The 20,527-nt window shown below is 37.6% G+C and overlaps 1 protein-coding gene across 2 annotated transcripts; it reads right to left on the reverse strand.

The window, feature by feature from the left end:
• Positions 1–880: 880 nt before the first annotated feature.
• CMTM6 (CKLF like MARVEL transmembrane domain containing 6) lies at positions 881–6,651 on the reverse strand. 2 transcript variants are annotated; one of them, XM_087945253.1, is made up of 5 exons: positions 6,492–6,651; positions 6,241–6,407; positions 2,811–2,987; positions 1,930–2,028; positions 881–1,218 (listed from the first exon to the last, which is right to left on the reverse strand). In XM_087945253.1, the coding sequence occupies exons 2-5, from the start codon at positions 6,367–6,369 to the stop codon at positions 1,069–1,071; spliced, it is 555 nt and encodes a 184-aa protein (XP_087801379.1). In that variant the 5' UTR covers positions 6,370–6,407; positions 6,492–6,651; the 3' UTR covers positions 881–1,068. The 2 variants fall into 2 exon arrangements, with proteins under 2 accessions (XP_087801379.1, XP_087801378.1); XM_087945252.1 differs by having other exon boundaries at positions 6,241–6,651.
• Between the last annotated feature and the right edge of the window lie 13,876 nt (positions 6,652–20,527).

The following is a 20,527-nucleotide window of genomic DNA, read 5'->3' on the forward strand; positions in this document are numbered from 1 at the left end:
TTGGATCCCTAGTGATTAGCATTCAAAAAAACTGATGAGAACCTAAAATTTAGATGTATACACTAAAAAAAACCTACAGGTGTGGAAAGAAAATGTCCAGTTATTAGAAAGGTGGAGTGGACATAGTTTCTAGAATGCTGAACAGGACATGCCCTGCAATTTTTGATGCAGCTTCCATCTATATTTTCAAAATATTGACAATAAAACCCCATGACTTTTAAAAAATAGTTTAAGATGACTGATTTAAGAAGGAATAACAAAATGTTTAGTGGGAAAATGTCAGAACTTCTACAGGTACACATCGTAAGATTAATTTTTAAAAAATCTAATTTTGAATATGAATGACCACATCAAACTATTTAATGCTCCATTCTCTATATTTATTCTGAAAAGCAGTGCATGAGGATTTAACAATCTCGGATAAAAAATTTATCTTCAAAGGAAGATAAAATGCTGAAGATTTATTACAAACATACATACAGTACAATGAATGCAAGCATTCATAAATGGTATAATATATGAATAAGTATAATATAGTGTATAATCTGTTGAATAAGAATTGTATATTAAGCAAGTAGAAAGCTGAAATAAAATTCAATAATCTAGGCAGAAGTAGTCCTCAACTTACTACCTCAATTGAACCTAAAATTTCTATTGTTAAGCAAGACAGCTGTTATGTGATCCTCACCCCATTTAGATCTTTTTGTTACAGTTGTTAAGTGAAATGTTGTAGTTGTTAAGTGAATAACATCGTTGTTAAGTGACTCTGGCTTCCCCATTGACTTTGCTTGTCAGAAGATTGCAAAAGGGAATCATGTGCAAGCATCATAAATACAGGCCAATTACTAAAAGTTGGAATTCTGATCACATGACCATGGGGATGCTGCAACAGTATGAAAATGAAAACGATGATACATCTTTTTTTTTCCAGTGGTGTAACTCTGAATGGTCACTAAACAAATGGTTATTAGTACTTTATACCTTAAAAGATAGTATCTCTTCAACTATGATCAGCATGCATTAAAAAGACATTGTGGTTTACAGATGATTATTTAACATCTGCATCTCTCACCGTTCATGATTGCAACAATCACGACGATCACGACAATTGTGACGAAGTGTTGGGATGGTCTCTAGCAGTTTCTCTTCAACGATACGTTTCATGATTATTTGGGCAGCATCCACAAGAAATAATGTACTTGCGCAGAAACCAAATGTCTGTTGAATAAAAAACCACAATCACCTATGAATCATCACCTTATATTGGCTTGCATGTACACAGAAACAACCCATGCATGCATACATATTTGAAACAGACAAATCATGAAATGTATTTCATGGTTTGTAATTAATAAAATAATTTTGAACCATTGATGACAGGCAATTTAAGGAAGTAGATAGAGTTTCTGGAAATTCTCAATCATCCAGGCTATGGTTGTCTCAAAGGTGCTTTTTGAAAAAGGCCACAGAAGTCTCTTGGTTCTTTTTCCTTTTGAAAATGTTTCGCTTCTCATCCAAGAAGCTTCTTCAGTTCTAACTCACTGCTGGGGAAAGGAAGGATTTATATTCCTTGCAGTCATCTGATTACTGCAGAGTGCTCAGGCCCTGAGAGTGTTAAAGACCAGATGACTTTTCTTGGTTTTCTTTGCAAAGGACCAATAAACAGTTTTACTTATTGCAATGCCAGACTATAGGGCTAATGAATTTCCATTTCTCTTACATAGTAAGTGATTTTTTATGTTTATGTTTTAACTCAGGTGAAGATTTTTTTAATAGTGCCAATTTTATACAAATTAAGGTACGTTCATGCTAGTTTAAATGCTGAGTTCTCTATTAGTGTGTGCAATAGCATTACGGACCGGTAACTTGTCCTTCCCTGCTTTAATAACAATCCTGGCTATCCTAGCAATCTGTCAAAGATGAACTCACAATTGTAGTATTTTCAATCAGTTGCTTCTCAGCGGTTACAGTAAATATAATCGAAGCCAGGAAGAACAGCAAGCCTACCATTGTACCAACAAAGAAATCCTACAAAAGAAGAAAAAGTAAAAGTATCATACATGTTATTTTTATCCTTCATTTTTAGCACATTAATTACAGGTAATTCTCGCCGCAGTTTACTTAATGACCCTTCAGTTAAAATAAAGTGTTTTTCACACTTATGATTGTAGTATCCTCCTGGTCACAGGGTCAAAATTCAGATTCTTGGCAATTGACTCATATGTATGATGGTTGTAGTTTCCTGGGGGTCATGTGATCACCTTTTGTGCTTTTCTGACTAGCAAAATCAATGGGGAAGCCAGATTCATTTAACTGGGTTAGTAATTTAATAATTGCAGTGATTCACTTAACAACTGTGGCAAGACAGGTTGTAAAATGGAGCAAAATTCACTTAAATGTCTTGTTTAGTAAAACAAATTTTGGGCTCAGTTGGGGTCATAAGTTAAGAAGTACTTATATTCAAATAATATTTTTATAATCTAAATTAATCATCAACACATATTGCTGGTTGGAAAGTTAAAATAATGATGAAGCATTTGCCCTTGCTCAAAATCACCTCTCACCCATTTTTTACTGAGCATCTTTTTTATTGGCATGTGAGATATGCTGAACATGGAGACAATTCCTCACAAGCAAAATAAAATAAATTTCTGTAGGTCTAGCCTTGATGCTACAAAGTTATGAAAAGAATGGAAGGAAAGACAGTTGTTTGAAATCTTTAAAATGGAGTCACCAAAACTCTTCTCTGTTGATCATATTAAATTGTGTGCTTCCATGTTTATTACAAAAATGAAAAGATGCCTCTTTACCACACAAGCTACTCTCTCTTCTCCAGCCTTTTGATAAACAGCAGTACAGTATAAAGCCAGAATTGAGATGCTTAAAATAAAGGCACTGCAGCTGGCAAACTCAAAGATATAAAGTTCAGGACAGGAGTTGCACCTCTTCACAGCTTCTGCAGCAATAAAGGCTAGGAGGGATAGGATCTGTTGATAAAGAATAAAAACGATTAAGCAAATAATCATTGGATGATTCAATTCTATGTAACAAATCCTTCTTTCTTACCTTAAAAACACATTCTTTTAAATAAATGTTTTGTTTTAGATCCTGAGCTTCAAGAAAGGAATCTACATTAACCGCACCAAACTTGATTGCAGGAAATACAACTTCAGCAATAGAGTAGTCAATGTCTGGAATACTCTACCCGACTCTGTAGTCTCTTCCCCAAACCCCAAAAACTTTAACCTTAGACTGTCTACCATTGACCTCACCCCTTTCCTAAGAGGTCTGTAGGGGGCGTGCATAAGCGCATCAACGGGCCTACTGTCCCTGTCCTATTGTTTCTCTATTCTTTTATTTTTCTTATATGTACCCATCTCATGTATTCACAACTATGTATACACTTATACTTATTATCTTGTAAACAATTGACAAATCAAATAAATAAAAATAAATAAAAATAAATAAAAATAAAATACATTTACTGAGAGTTCAGGAATGTGTCAAAATTTGAACAAGGCTTGAATGACTGAGTTACATATACACTACACACACAAAAAAATTATATGTACCTCTTCTATTAATAACTAACTACAGTCATTACCTTTTTCTTTTAGTGGGCATTATTTGAATCAAAGAGAAAGAGAAATGTAAACATCTTACCTATTTTTTGCTTATCTGTTTTATTCACACAAATATTTGAAGGTGATAGGATATGGGTAGAAATACTGCTCAGCAAAATATGTCAGCATAGCAAATTATTTATTTATTTAATCTATTTATTACTGATGATCACTGAAGCAACTCTAGGTAGCATGCAGGGTAATAAACAGTTAAAACTAAAGCAAAATCTGCACAATAATAAATAGAAATATAAAACATTATTACCAAGGAATGCAAGCTAACATTCATCAAGTGAGTGGATGACAGTCAGCAGGGTGTAGTACTTATCAGGACTCTGCAGTGCTTCAGGTTTATTTCAAAAATGGAGCTGTTATGCATGTATGACATAGCATTTAACTACTATTCTTTAAAACAGTTGTGTCTTTTCAAAGTCTGCACAGCTGGTTTAAGAAATAGCAGGCAGCTGCTATCTTCACACCTTTGTGCATTCTGAAACACTTTTTCCTGAGTGTTGCAAAGATGTATGGTTTATAATTTTTATTGGCATTATGTGAAAAGCTGACATTGCATAGAATGCCTATGAAATTTATAGAATGTGTGAGTTTTTAGGCAAAGTATTAAATGTCTGTGTTATTTTAACATACTATATGCTTTCCCTAGGCTTTGTATACAATATCTAGGTATTATGCAAAGTGACAAGTACTATTTAAGTATGAAAAAAGAGTCCTAATCCTTTATTGGAAAGATGTATATGAAAATGAAAGAAGAAATGCAAAATAAAGTACAGGACTTTCTTACCAGAAAAAAACAAGAGAAAAAGACTAGTATTGTTATAGTTATTGCAACAAGGAAGGTTAGAATGGCTTTTTAGTGGGAGTATTTATACTTGCTGGTTTATCTTTTAGCATTGCACAAAATGCCTAGGATATGTGTGAAATGTTAAAATCAAAATATTTTGATCTCCCATTTTTGACATTCTATAGATTTCCTAGGCATTCTACAAAATACCTAATTTCACACATTGATAGTAACATTTATACCATTTTTATAACAAAAAAAATGTGTTGCTAAGTTAGGTTATTATGTGCAATTGTAAGATGAGTTCTGAAAAGACTGTCAAAATTTGATTAAGAATATCAAAAATAGAGAAAAGCAAATTTTAAATCTCCACTCAGCCGTAAAATTTGTATCGATTTAGACCATAAAATTTGTATCGATTTAGACCATGCAGGTCTAAAATATAGTTACTTAGAATCTGTGGAAGATTTGTTAGCAGCTCTACACAAAATATTATGAATTGAAGCAAACAAGGGATAAAATACCAGAATATCATATTATAAAATTTAATAAAATATGGGTAAAGTTGTAGCAAAATATTATAGAATTTTCTATATCGGCTTAATCAAATAAGTGCAAATCAGGCTTCAATTATTTTCCCATTAATATTTCAATTCCTTCCCAAAGAGAAGTTCATAATTATCCCCATAATCAATTTTCTGACTGGAAAACTTAAGGCATTTGAGTTATATCCTGGTAACTTGCTAATTCATTTGTTAGCACTATTTTGGTACTGAAATGTCTTTAATGAGAAATGACTTTCTCACAGACTTTGAAGGCTCTTATATCAAAGTTAAAAAAACAATTATGGAGCCATAAATTGCAAAAATCAAATAGAGGAACAGTATGTTAGAATACAATCTATTAAGGTACTTGATACAATAATGTAATAATACTGCCAATAAATTGATTGGTCAGTAGTTCACCAAAAAGCAGTGTAATCAAGTGGGAATTTGAATCTAGATCACCCTGCTTCTTTTCCAACCTTTAACCATGAGTGGGGGTGGCGAAAGTAGTCATTTCCATGCAAAAACTGCCCGAATCGAGAAGCAGTCCTCCCTAAAACTTTGGCGAGCTATGTCGCTTGTAGTACGGACAAAGATTACAATTAATCAACCGTCTAGCGCAGCTTCTCACAATGATAGGAAAACAGCCCCAAATAAACCGCTCGAACGGCGGATTCAAACCTGTAAGACCGGCGACAGCAAAAACCAGAAAATAAGTCACTTTCTCAGAAGAAAGCTATCCAGAAGCTGGCGGACAAGAGTGTGCAACTTTACGGGTTTACAGGCCACATTTTAGATATTCGATGAGGTGCCAATAGGATTTGTGCCACCTCCTCTCCGGGGCCCTCCATATAAACATCGGCAGTGAGACAGTAGGCACCACTAGAATTAGTGGCGGGTTAAAAGACACAAAAAAGCCAGTTTGGTCTAGTAGTTAAAGCACCAGACTAGAACGGAAGATCGCGAGTTTAGTCCGGCTTTGGCCATACAAGTCAGCTGAGGGACTTTTGGGTCAATCACTTTCTCTCTCAACCCACCCATCTCATAGGGTTGTTGTGGAAAAAGGAGGGGAAGCTGGGTTACATGTGTTCACCGCCTTGAGGCATTAAGGCAGAATGCAAATAAGTAATAAATAAATGTAACATAAATAAAATTCCGAAATCTTCCACGCCTAAGAGCTGCTGAAAACGAAAAAATGGAAGACGGCACCAAAGGGAGGGTTGCCACCTGCTCGTAATCTTCCTCCTTTACCTATTCTTATAACCCAACTTACCACTTGCGAAAACTTGAGGGATAGTCTCCAGTTGCTCAAGTTCTTGAGGGTACAGTGCTCAGAACAAGGCCACTTGTTCGGTTCTGTCAATGCGCCGGGTTGTTCGTAAAACGGCACTCCGTTCTCCATGGCCACGAAATAATAGAACGGTCAGACGAAAGCAAATTCTGCAAGAAATTAAAAAGAAAAGGAGTCGCAGTCTCAGCCCAGCTGAGACCCCCCAACTGCTCTCTGGTTATGCTGCGCCGAACCTCGCGGAGGAAGAGAAAGCAGCTTGGATTGCACCTCTGTCTCCAAACTGAGCGAATAGCCCTGAATTTTTCCGCGCGTATGATAAAAAAAGCACTGAAAAAAATCTTCCAGCCAATCAAAGGAGCAGGGAGGTCCTGGGCAAGTTCTGCTTAGGGCCAAATGCTCCTCACAACGCTTACAGCGTTGAAACATCAGTTTGGGTTATGCCCAGAGAAAGAGAATGAACTGTCCCTCCTCCTCTTCCCTCCTATTTTGCAAATGTCTGGATTTTTAATGATCTTCCCTGTTGAATAGCCCTTGAAACTGAAGGCACACAACTATTAAAAGTTTTTTTTTTAAAGTAGGGCAAAGCACATTTTGTACCAGTCTAAAGGAGCATAAACACTGTCATTGTAGAAATTAATGTAGATAAACTAATCCACAAGAATTTAAAGGGCTAACAAAACTAGTAATTTTTTATTATGGCCATAAAACACCACACTTTATAGTGGCTTTCCATTTTCCATCCCCTTTTCAACATTTGAAATATCCATATATGATTGACAAATTTATATTTGAATTACAGCCTTGGAAAAAATGCAAAAAAAAATCACGCTCTTTGTTTTAAACAGCTTTGGCAGTTCATTTACAAGAGTCTAATATTCACTATGAAAATGACTAGGGAAGATATATTATCAAGGTGCATTTGCTTTAACAAGAATCAGTAGTACTACTTAACATTGGAAAAATCAGAATAACAGATGCAAATAACTAATGCAGAATTATTTCCAATCAAGAACATATTTTTATCGCTATCGTTCTATTGTTCTTTAAAATATGACAGTTCATGTTTCCATTTTAGTTTTATTTCTAAGCTATTCTTTTTACATTGTATAATTATATCACATTCCTGCTGCTTTATTTTTTAAAAGCAGGTATAGAAGTGTAGCAAGCATCTCTAATTAGCAAGTATATAGATAGTAAACAATTATTGCATACATATTAGTACCTGGCAAACAACTACACACAATCACTTTGAAAAATTACAGATTTAATTTAGTCATATTAATCTTTAAAATTGTACTTTCCACGAACTCCTTACAGCACTGAGGATGAGTTGAACAGAGTTTTATTTGTTGGCCTTTTAGAAAGTACTACAGTGACTTAAGTACACAGTTTTATTCAAAGCATACTCTATTAAACTGCCGTGTAATTCATTGTCAGACAAATATATAGAGAGAGAGTATAGGATTATTTAGGATATTTGAAGCTAAAGAAAGGTATTCTGCAATGAGGTTTTATCATTAACATTCCACAACTATGTCCTCAAAGCAGTGGGAAAACCTTCCTAGCTATTTAAATGTTGTTTTAATACATATTGTACTAAATCAGAATTTTAAAATAATAGTTTATTGAATTAGCTGCAACATTACAGTTTATACATTCTTAAATTTCAGTGGCTCTGTTCAAACATTGTACTAAAAAATAAACTTTATACAATGTGTCAATCTAAACAATTAATATGGTTTTGTTCCATGCTTCAATATATAGAAATCTGAGCTATAATAATTTATATGGAAAAAAATGGCAATAGTTTTCTGGTGGAAAATTGATTTCAGTCTAAAAAGAAATGTGCAACTAATATGTATGATATTGAGCAAGTAAAATATTGAAAACATAAATAAAAGAATAGTTTGGTTGTTTATCATTTCTGAGAATAATTTATACAAAGATTGCTTACAGACTTAACAGCTAGATGGGTAATTATTCTATAAAGTATATACAAGGCTACGTGTGAAGATAACGTATTAAAATTTTATCTATTACTGCCCTCTGGTGGTGCTTGCTGCCAGATCCGAGTATCTGCCATTCTTCAATGGAAGGAGAAGGGGGGGAGTTAGTACAAGTAATCCTTTTTGATGTAACCTGGATATATTAAATCTTATATTGAATCTGTATAACCTACAAATGATATACAACTGGAGGATTGGAGCCAGATGTCCAGAAATTTGTCACCTCTTGAAGAGATAGCAAGTGGAGAAGGGACCATAAAAATTCCAGCTCCAGAAGATACTCCCTGGGAACTCTTCAAAAGATAAACTCTTCAAAAGAAACTCTTCTCAGAGAAGGAGAGGGGGGAATTAACATGTTGGTTCTTTGTTTGACAAAATACACATCTAAATAAAGGGAGGGGTCCTAACTCCCCTTATTTATTACTGCATGCCTGGGAGCATTTAGACTCTGTTTTGACTAGTGCTGGGATCATTCCCTTTCAATAAAGAATTCCTTTTGAAATGCTTATTTCAAGAAGTTCATTCTGTTCGGTTGAAGGGGAAAAGTCTAGTGCTTACATAAAGCAGAGTCTGCAATAGAGGTCAGCCCAGAGATAATTTTTTGAAAAAAAACTTCACTCTACCAAGGGGACCCTGCAAAAATGTCTGAATATAGCAAGGAGCAAGGGGAAGTCGAATGCTGGGGAGAAATTTTGACAACTACCCAGCCAGATATTGACTTTATGTACCCCATCGAAGACAGTGAAGTGGCCGGCAAAAATGCCACAAAGCCCCGGTGGTCCATAGGCATAGGAAAGAGAGACAACTGGGGTGGAAGAACCAAGGGAGTATCCCTCACCCAGGGTAACCATAAACCCATGTGGAAATTGGAGCTGGAGGCCCTATCTAATCAGGAAGAATGGGTCGAGGAACCACCGGCAGATGACTGACTGAAATGGTACATAAATCACCTCATAAGGGAAGCCCTGGAGGATCTCAATGTGAGGGATGGACCAGGCTGCCAACGTAGGAGAGCGAGGGAACCAGAAATTGGAAGAACCCAAGCTGTTACCCCTGATCCAGCTGAGAATGATCGGGCAATGGAACAAGTGGAAGGACCAGCAGCCATACCAGGTACCTGACCCCTTGCAGCCCCAGAGCAGGGGATTAACCCTAGGCAACCCAGAGACATACAACTGCAGAGAAAGGTCCCACCCTTAGGGGTAAAAATTTGATGGGGACCCCCAGAAACTGGGATTTTTTCTGCAGCAAATCCTAACCTACATGCAAGAATACGGGCAGAATTTCCCGACCCAGGGGGCCTGAGTGCGAGTTGTCACTCTGGCCCTAGAAGGGGCAGCATCCAGATGATGGTGACTGTTAGGAATGTAAGTCACCTAATAGTTGGGTTGGAAAATATATAAACCAAGATAGACATTTTAATACTGTCTCTTTAAGGGAATGCTAAAAGTGTAATTGGGTGTGGTTCCTCAAATGGCCATAAGATGGAGCCAGAAAACTGGGTTGTTTTGTTCCTGTTCTGGTGTTTCTGCAGAGTGTTGCCATTCCTATTGACTGTTATTCTTGGATTTGATGTAAGTCTGTTACTGAACTGTTTTTGATACTGGACTTTGTTATTGGATTATCCCTGGACTGAAAACTGACAGCTTTAACTGTGAATGACTTGGACTGCTTGTTTGGACTTTGCTTAAACGTTTACTGGTAGTAAAAACCTACATTTTACTATACAGTGTAGCTGTGTGCTGTTTGTGTTATTCTTCACCACTCTCACTTCATCTCCCTGTATGCGCTCATTCTCCTAACGGAATTACCTCAACACTGATTATGGGCCCAGGCCAGACCAGGCTCAGATAACTGAGAGTTGGTGTGAATACACAGTACTGTATACAGACAGCTGTTTACTGTTTAATTGTGGTTTACTGTCCTGGTAAAGATGGCACAAGACCCTTCAACAAGTCTATCACTGATAACCCAGTTGGATGGAACAAACTATGTTTCCTGGTCTATGAAGTGCACTACTTCTATGTAGAGAAGGGTTATGGAATGTAGTTCAAGACCCACAGGATGTAAATGCTTGGGATCCAGAAAATGAGAACGATGCCAAGAAGCTTGCTGACTTTAAACAGAACAACGAATGAGCTCTTTGTATCATTGGACTAACACTGAGTGACCAGCAGCTAGTCCATATTCATGGAGAAGAGTCTGCTGCTAAGTGTTGGGAGAATTTGAAGAGGATTTATGTTCGTGACAGTGTAGGTGTACACATACATCTTACATGTAAACAGTTTAGAGCACGTCTTCTGAAAGGTGGAGATATGTTAGCTCATTTGAACTTCATGAAAAGAACTTTTCAAGAACTACATGAAAAGGAACTGATATTTTCAGAGCTGCATCAAGTTTACATCATTTTTTCCTCATTGGATGAAAGTTATGATGATTACGTATCTTCACTGGAAGTCCTGACCAAAGATAAACTGACATTGACTGACATAACCGGAAGGTTGTTAGAAGAAGCAAGAAGACGACTGGATAGGGACCAACTGAGGAAGGAACAACCACAAGAAAAGGATTTGTGTTCAACTGCCCATACTGTTAGGAAATGTTTTTCTTGTGGGGCTAGAGGACATATAGCTAGATTCTGTAAGAAGGGAAAACGACAGAGTACTGGTAATCACCAGAAGGCTAAGAAGAATGTTAGTTTAGCTATGTCTAGCAATTCAACTGTAAACCATGATTTGTGGGTTGTTGATAGTGGAGCATTGCAATGCATTACTAAAGATAGAAAGAGCTTTGTAAAGTTGTCCATGAGTAAACAACATGTATCATTGGCAAATGGATGGAAGATGAAAGCTTCTGGTCAAGGTACTGCATATTGTTCTTGTATAAACAAACATTTAACTATGTTATATGTACCTAAACTAAAATTCAAATTGTTATCAGTAAGGGCTTTAGTTAATCTTGGTTATGTAGTAACCTTTAGGGGAGATAACTGTATAATAGAGAAAGAGGGTAAAAGTGTTACTGCTACATTAGAGAATGATTTATATGTGATACATGATGACCAGTTGAAGATGGCTAACTCAGTTTATAACAATGTTAAGCCACATGATGAATGTATACATTTACTGCATAGACGTCTGGGGTACATTAATTTCAAAATGCTCAAACAAACTGTTGAATTGTCAGAGGGAGTAAAATTGAAACCCTGTAGCAAGTATTTAAACTGTAATGCTTGTAGCCAAGAGAAAAGCAAGGTTATTCCAGCAAACAGACTAAATGGGTTTAAGACCAAAGAACCTTTAGAGGTTGTGTTTGTAGACATAATTGGTCCTAAGAAACCTAGTTTGGGAGGTGCCTGCTATATTTTGAGTATAATGGACAATTACTCACGGTACGGTTTCTGCTATCTCATGAAAAACAAAACAGAAACATTCCAACATTTTTTTTAACTGGCTAAGGTTTGCTGAGAGAAAAATGAGGAGTAAAGTAATTACTTGAGTTACTGATAATGGGACTGAGTTTGTTAACAAAAGATTCCAAACTATGCTGAAATTGTCTGGTGTTGAGCATAAACGTTCTGCACCTTACAGACCACAACATAACTCATTTCTAGAACGAAGAGGACAAACATTACAAGCCATGGCTCTCACTATGTTATCTGATTCAAGTTTGCCTGAAACACTGTGGGGTGAAGCCATAATGTGTAGTAACCATGTGTTAAACAATGTAGTTAACACAGCAACTGGTGAATTGACATTCACCCCAATACAACAGCAAAAAGAGTGAAGTTATAAAACCCATGATCCAAGCAACCCAACTTGCAGCCAAAGTAATCACCTGGGCTCAAGAAAGAATAACTGACTGACAATGCAATGATTTCAATATTTAAGGAGGCACTACTTTAGGACGACTGGCTCCAGGCTAACAAAAACACTTGCTTACTCAACGATGGTCTAGCCTGTGTAGAAAACAAACTTTATGTCCCTGACAGCCAGAGGATGGACCTCATGAAACGTTGCCACAACTCAAACATAGCGGGACACTTTGGTTTTGTAAAAACCCTGCACCTCATCAAAAGACAATTTTGGTGGCCAACTCTCAAAAAGGACATTGAAAACTATGTTGCTAGTTGCCCCATCTGTGCTGCTGCAAAAAGAAGACAAGGAAAATCTCCTGGACTTTTACAAACAGTAAAACCTTTACAAGCAGAACCTTCAGCGCCCTGGAAAGAGATCTCTATGGACTTTATAGTGGAGCTCCCTGAAAGTGCAGGAAATACTGTCATTTGGGTTGTAACTGATTTTTTTTCCAAACAAGTTCATTTTGTACCCTGCCAAAAGATCCCAACAACCAAGGCCTTGGCAAAGATGTTTTTAATACACATTTATCGCCTTCATGGAGCTCCCCAACCGATTATTTCAGATAGGGGTACAATTCACATCCGCATGTTGGTGGGCGTTTTTAAACCTATTAGGTTCCACCCAGGGGTTGTCATCATCAAATCACCCCAGACTAACAGCGGGACTGAAAGATCGAACAGTGTATTAGAACAATATTTAAGATGCTTTATTAATTACCAACAGGACAATTGGACTGACCTCCTTCCTTTTGCAGAGGTAGCATACAACAACTCGATCCACAGCAGCACTGGTTTCACCCCATTCCAGGTAGCCACAGGCCAAGAATTCAACCCCATGCTGGAATTACCCACCAAGGAACCTGAAATTCCTTCCTTTAAGGAGTGGATTAATAATTTGCAAGCTAAGGCTAGTCAGACTAGCCTTACAAGAAGCTAGAGCAGCTTTTAAAGCTCAAGCGGACAAAAAACACTGGAATCCTAAACCAATCGAAGTTGGGGACCGCGTATATTTGTCCACAAAATTCTTAAAATCATTGCAACCCTCTAAGAAACTGGGACCAAACTTCATTGGGTCATTTTCCATCTCCAGAATTATTAATCCTGTTACGGTAGAGCTTTTACTTCCCAAAACACTTGGGCAGATTCATCCAGTATTTCACTGTAGCCTACTCAAACCAGAGATCACTTCAAACCTCGGACTCCCCCTTCCCACACCTCCAACTCCCATCATGGTACATGGGGAACAACATTTTGAAATTAAAGATATCCTTGATTCGCGCACTCACCGTGGATCCACACAATATTTAGTAGCTTGGAAGCATCTTCCTTCCTCAGAAAATGAGTGGGTAGCCAAATGACATGTAAAAGCATCCACATTACTACGGAAGTTCCACCTGAAATACCCTCACAAACCATCCTAAAATATAAATGTAACACATGTTTTATGTCTTCCAGGTGGATCTATCAGACTTTTGAGAAGGGCAGGATGTCAGATCCATGTATCTGTCATTCTTCAATGGAAGAAGAAGGGGGGGAGAGAGTTGGTGCAAGTAATCCTTTTTGATGTAACCTGGATATATTAAATCTTATATTGAATCTGTATAACCTACAAATGATATACAACTAGAGGATTGGAGCCAGATGTCCAGAAATTTGTCACCTCTTGAAGAGATAGCAAGTGGAGAAGGGACCATAAAAATTCCAGCTCCGGAAGATACTCCCTGGGAACTCTTCAAAATATACGTTTTCAGAGAAGGAGAGGGAGGAATTAACATGTTGGTTCTTTGTGTGACAAAATACACATCTAAATAAGGGGAGGGGTCCTAACTCCCCTTATCTATTACTGCATGCCTGGGAGCATTTAGACTCTGTTTTGACTAGTGCTGGGATCATTCCCTTTCAATAAATAATTCCTTTTGAAATGCTTATTTCCAGATTTAACATCAACTAATTAATGAACACATTAATCACTTTCAATTAATCTTTTTCATACAGTTGCATTTGATTCTTGGAGATTGCCAGGACAGGTCCCTGCAGTTTTCTAGGTTAGATTTTTTTCACAAGTGGTTTGCTATTGCTTTTTTCCCAGGACAGAGAGAAAGTGATCATCCAGCTGGTTTTGTGCCTAAGACTGGACCAGAATTCACCGTCTCCCAATTTCTAGTCTGATGCAAACTGGTTATATCAAAATGGCTCTAAATTTCTGTTTACTTGCTTTTAAAGAAAATCCCTCATATCTGGGAATTGTTACTATGAAATAGTTAATTTAAATTCAAAATGTGCTTTCAAGCTCCAATAAATTGTAATCTACAACAATTAAAATGAAAAATGCTAATCCAGATATTCATTTGTGCCACTTACCAAGTTTTACCATTTTAATGCTGCATATTTGTTTGTTTTGGGAATTTTTACTTGATATAACTGCATCACTAAGTAAAAGTTATTTTTTCTGTCTGCCAAATATGATCCTAATATTTGTTTTAAAATATTGAATAGCTAAAGTCCACTTGAAAGGTTACTTCTGCTCTTAAATCTCACAGCAAGTTTTGATTATCAGACATAAACTACATGTCAAATTGAAAGGAACAAAGGATGGTATTTGCAATGGTAGCTAAAAATAATGCATTTCCCCAAAGGGCAAGCAGAACACATTATGTCCACCTAGTTGGTTTTAAGTATACAGTGCATTCAGAAAGTATTCAGGCCCCCTTCACTTTTGTTTATTTTGTTATCCTACAGCCTGATTCTACAGTTATTGAAATTCATTTTTTTATTTATATTCAGTACCCCATAATGACAAAGTGAAAATAGAATTTTAGAAATGTCTGTAAACCTATTAAAAAGAAAAAAACTGAAATATCACGTTGGCATAAGTATTCAGACCCTTCACTCAGTACTTCATTAAAGCACCCTTGGCATCAATTACAATCTCAAGTCTTTTTGGATGTGACATGGCAACCTGGATTAGGGGATTTTCTGCCATTCTTCCTTGTAAATCCTCTCATGCTCAATGAGGTTAGATGGCAACCGTTGGTAGACTGCCATTTTCGTGTCCCTCCAGAGATGTTCATTAGAGTTCAAGTCAGGGCTCTGGCTGAGCCACTCTAAAACATTCACAGAGTTGTCCCTAAGCCATTCCTGTGTTGTCTTGATTGTGTACTTGTTGTCATGTTGAACCTTTGGCCCACTCTGAAGTCCTGAGCACTATGGAACAGATTTTCATTGAGGATATTCTTGAACTTTGCTCCATTCAGCTTTCCCTCAACCCTTACCAGTCTCCCAGTCCCTGCTGCTGAAAAACATTCCCACAGCATGATGCTGCCACTACTATGCTTCACCTTTGGGGTGATATTGGGCAGGTCGTGCCTTGTTTCCTCCAGATGTTTAGAATTGAGGCCAAACAGTTTAATCTTGGTTTCAGCAGACAAGATAGCCTTGTTCCTCACAGTCTGAGTGTCTTTCAGGTGTTTTTTTTTTCTAACTCCAAGCGGGCTTTCATCACAGGTGGGCTGCACTTTTGTTGACAAGGGGTTCGCTGGTCGTGAGCGCACACCCTCACTTTGGGGCTGAAATGGAGCATCAAATGGGCAGCTTATCAACTCAGGCAGTTCCAGTGAGTACAGCAGGGTGGCGTGGAACTCACCTGGGCAGCCTGGGTGGGGGAAAAATTAGTTATTTAGGGAAAGCATAGCACAAGCAGGTGGGCGGGCCCAGCCAGAGATCACAGCTAGGGGTTTGCCTGAACCTCACCGACCACCCAGCAGCCCACCACTGGCTTTCATGTGTTTTGCACTGAGGAGAGGCTTCCATCTAGCTCAGGGGTCAAAGAGCCATTTGGACCCGTTTCCCACAGGAAAAAAAAACCCACCAGGACCCACAAAACCTGAGTGGGCATGGCCAGCTTGATGTCACTCACTCCTACCTAGTCACATAGCCCCCCCAGCCACGCCTACCCAGCCGGTCATTAGGGCAGAAAACTGGTTAAAAAACACCAGGAACCACAAAACCCTTCTCTCTCTCCCCCTTCTTCCCCTCTCTCTGCATCTTTTCCCCTCTGTCTGTTCCCCCTTCTGTCTCTCTCCCCCTCCTTATCTCCCCGTCTCTGTATCTCTCTCCCTCTCCCCCTTTCTCTGTTATCTCTCCCCCCTCATCTCTTCTCTGTATTTCTCTCCATCTCTTTCCCCCTCTGTATCTGTCTCTGATGGGCGAGCATCTTTGACGAGGGTGCTCCGGCTTTCTCTGAGCCCGACACCCAGGGTGGGTGGGTGAGGTTCAGTGGGGTCAGCCCCCCTTTTCGGCTGCCTCCAGCTTCTTAAAGCTGCAGGGAGGCGCCGTCGGCCCACCCACTTTCCTTTGTCCCATCCTCCCAGATCCCATCCCCACACCACCAGCCCTTATGTTAGTGAGCCTGGTGTCAGTCACAGCTGGGTCAGGCCTGTGTCTCGGGACAGAAAGCAGGTAGCGTATCTCCCCAAGTGACTGAGGCACGCCTAGCCCCAACAAGGGCTGGAAGAAGCTCCAGCAAGTGAAGCACTAGAGAATCAGCCCTGGCCGCTTCTCCATCCCCTGCTGTTGCCCTTACCTTCTCAGACCAAGCAAGGAAGGGGAGGGTGAGGGTGAGGCCAGCCAGTGATGGGACAGGGAGCCGCAGCAGAGGGCCCAAACAGCCGTGGGTTGCCAGCACCCGATCTAGCCGCTCTGCCATAAAGCCCAGATCGGTGGAGGGTTGCAATGAACTCTGTTCCATCTCAATACAGGATCCCTAGAGCTAGAGTCAGAGTGACCATCGGGTTCTTGGTCACCTCTGTTACTAAGGCTCTTCTCCCAATTGCTCAGTTTGACTGGGCATCCAGCTGTTGAAAGAATCTTGGTGGTGCCAAATGTCTTCCATTTGACAAATTATGGAGGCCATTGTGCTCTTAGGAACTTTCTGTGTAGCAGAAATGTTATTGTATCCTTCCCCAGATCTGTGCCTTGTAATGCTGTCTCTGAGCTCTGCAGGCAACTCCTTTGACCTCATGGCTTTTGCTCTGCTACAGTGTGAGGCATTCTATAAAGAGGTGTGCTCCTTTCCAAATTATGTCCAATCAATTTAATTTTTCATAGGGAGACAATCAAGGTGTAGAAATAAGTCAGCAACAATCAAGACAAATGGGAGATACCTGAGATAAATTTCATGTTATTGCAAAGGGTCTGAATACTTATGCTAATGAGATATTTCATTTTTTTCTTTTTATTAAATTTACAGGCATTTATAAAATTCTGTTTTCATTTTGTCATTATGGGATACTGGATGTAGATTAATGAGAAAAATGAATTTCAATTATCTGTAAAACCAGGCTGCAGCATACAGCTGCAAATTGACACGGGGACCCAAATACTTTCTGAATGCACTGTATATATCTAGTGTGTTATCTACTTTTATTTTCAATTTTTTATAGGATTGCTTCTAATCAAGATCTTTCCCTCCTTGTGAGGTTTCACTTCTGTTATTGACACGACTTCTGATGTCTTTGCCTTTTTAGATATTTTTTTCTATTAAAATCTATTTAAATAAATGAGCACATAACATAGAAAATATATCTGCTGGTACTTTTTTATGACCTTTCTTGTCTCAGTTAAGTGAATCACTGCAGTTCTTAAGTTAGTAACATGGTTGTTAAGTGAATCTGGCTTCCCTATTGACTTTGCTTATCAGGTTACAAAAGGTGATCACATGACTTCAGGAAACTGCAGACTTCCTGAATATGTCAGGTGCCAAGTGTCCAAATTTTGATCATGCGACCATGGGGATGCTGCAATGGTCGTATCATATTCACGGTAACTTTGGACAATCACTAAATGAACTGTTGTAACTTGAGGACTACCTGCACAGAAATTCTGTTCACCCCATCATGTGGTGCTTGGGGCCTGAACTGCCCACCTTCCAGTCAACAACCCCAGAATTTTAAACATTAGGCCACCAAGCCCTCATCTTTTCTATAAACTTTGTTGTAAATTAAAATAAATAATAAAGTTAGGATTTGGATCTAAATTCAAGAAAATGATTGGCATAATTTATTCGAACCAAAAAGCTAGGGAACCAAAAATTGGGAGATTACTGAAAACTTTAAGATTATGAAAGATGTTAGGCAGGGATGTCCAATGTCACCTCTGCTTTTTATCTTGACTATCGAAGTGCTTTTAAATCAGATTAGACAAAGAAAAGAGATAATTGGACTGAAGAGCAAAAAAGAATATAAAGTACAGGCATTTGCCAACAACTTAGTGTTTTTTGTGGAAGATCCAATGGAGTCAGGGACCTATCTAATCCAAGAATTAGAAGAATATGGGGTGGTAGCAGGACTAAAAATTAATAAATATAAAACAAAAGTAATAACCAAAAACTTGATAGAAAGTAAAAAAAAAAAAAAAAAAGAATTGGAAAGGAAATTGGGATTACAAAGTGTCAAAAAACTTAAATATCTAGGAATTTGATTAACAGGAAGATGCTCTTCCATAAAAGAGGATAATTATATGAAATTACTTTTACAGATAAAGACCTGGCCAATTGGGGAAAATTACAACTATCACTATTAGGCCGAATAGCGGCCATAAAAATGAACACACTACCAAAACTATTATACTACTTTCAAAAAATACCTATAAAATTGGATAAGAATTTTTTTCAGGAAATAGATAGGACGGTAATGAAATTTATATGGATGGGGGGGGAAAGCACAAATAAAATTGAAAACGTTACAAGACAGTAGAACCAGAGGCGGCCTTGGACTCCCAAAACGGGATATTATCAAGCAGCAATTTTACTATGAGTGGATAAACTTAAAAAATAAAAGAATTTTGGCGATAGGTCATGACCTCCAAATTGGGTGGCATGCCTTTCTATGGGATAAAAGGAATAAGATCCACTTCTATTTCCATAGATATTTGATAAGGGACTCACTTTTACAAACATGGGAGAAAATAAAAAAAGCATTATTTGAAAAGACCAAACTGGATCTCACCTATGGAAGCTATATTATATCCAAATACAAGGGACATTAAAAAAAATGGTTAGATATAAAGAATTGGTAGATGAACAGGAGGAATTAAAAACACTGGCTAAACTAAAAGAACAAGGAATAATATTAGACTGGTGGGTATATTTGCAAATTCAAACTAAATTTAAGAAAGATGTAAAGGAGCTAGGGATAAAGGTTTACAAAAATTGGACCAAATCTTGACAGGCAAGGATATAAAATTTATAACACGAACATATAATTATTTACTGGAGGTAGAACTAGAGGAGGAAATTGTTAAGGGGCCAATGATTGCCTGGGCGAGAAATGTGGGTCATAATATAAATTTGGTTGAGTGGGAAAAGACTTGGACCGAGAACTGGAAGCTGACTTTGTCGACGGCAATCAAAGAAAATCAATATAAAATGTTTTGTAGATGGTACTTAGCGCCAGCATGACTGGCAAAAATGTATCCAACCTTGAAACCAGAATGCTGGAAGTGCAAACAAAAGAAAGGAACATTTTTCCATATGTGGTGGCAATGTATAGAGGTCAAAAAATACTGGAAGAAAATACAGAGATGGCTTTTTAAGATTACAAAATATAAATTGAAATTGGAACCCGAAACATTTTTATTAGGTATGATTAAAGGGAATTTGAGGAAAGATAAAAGATACCTTATTGTACGCATCTTAACTGCAGCAAGAATCATGTTAGCACAAAATTGGAAGAGTGATAAAATACCACCAGATGAAGTTTTGATTCAAAAAATAATGGACTGTGCTGAACTAGATAAATTCACTATGGAACTGAAAGGCAAAGGGGATCAAGAATACTATGCGACATGGGAGAGGTGGTACGAATGGGTGAAGGATAAGGATAAAAATAATGTATAAAAAATAAAAATAAGAAACATGTATATACAATGACACAATAACTGTTAATGGAAATGAGATTTTTGTATTTTTTGTTTTAAAGAATAAAAATTAAAAAAAAAAAGTTAAACGCAAACAATTCAACTTTTAATATATAAATGCCTGGAAAGATACATTACTTATCTCATCTGTAGTATAAACTGGTGTACATCTTTAAATGCACACCAAATATTCATACTGTGTTTATTTCGTTCAGATTCAATTTATTTCATTATAACTGAAGATAACTTCTCTAAAGAATCTTCTGTAAATATGTTCCTTGTTGGGAGTATGTCTTCTTTTAGCAGTTAGATCTTAATGATGTAAAACAATTGTAGTTTAAGTTTACTTCATCCATTTTTTAAAGCAAAAGTTAATAAAAAAAGCTTATTTGACAAATGATTTTTTAAAAAAAATCATTTCTATTTCTATTATTAGAAATGCCAAGAAAAATCCTTCAAGCTGATTACTTATTTAAAAAATTGTTGTCTA

This window comes from Notechis scutatus, chromosome Z, assembly GCF_049901735.1.
Source record: "Notechis scutatus isolate UNSWTSFEM ecotype Mainland chromosome Z, rNotScu1.2, whole genome shotgun sequence".
Lineage (NCBI taxonomy): Eukaryota > Metazoa > Chordata > Lepidosauria > Squamata > Elapidae > Notechis > Notechis scutatus.

Coding starts and splice junctions, on each gene's coding strand:
- CMTM6 (XM_087945253.1), bottom strand. CDS start 6,369: ATGGAGAACGGAGTGCCGTTTTACGAACAACCCGGCGCATTGACAGAA. Junction 2,988..6,240: donor CCCTCAAGTTTTCGCAAGTG/GTAAGTTGGGTT, acceptor CTTTATCAACAG/ATCCTATCCCTCCTAGCCTT. Junction 2,029..2,810: donor AAGAGAGAGTAGCTTGTGTG/GTAAAGAGGCAT, acceptor CTTCTTTTGTAG/GATTTCTTTGTTGGTACAAT.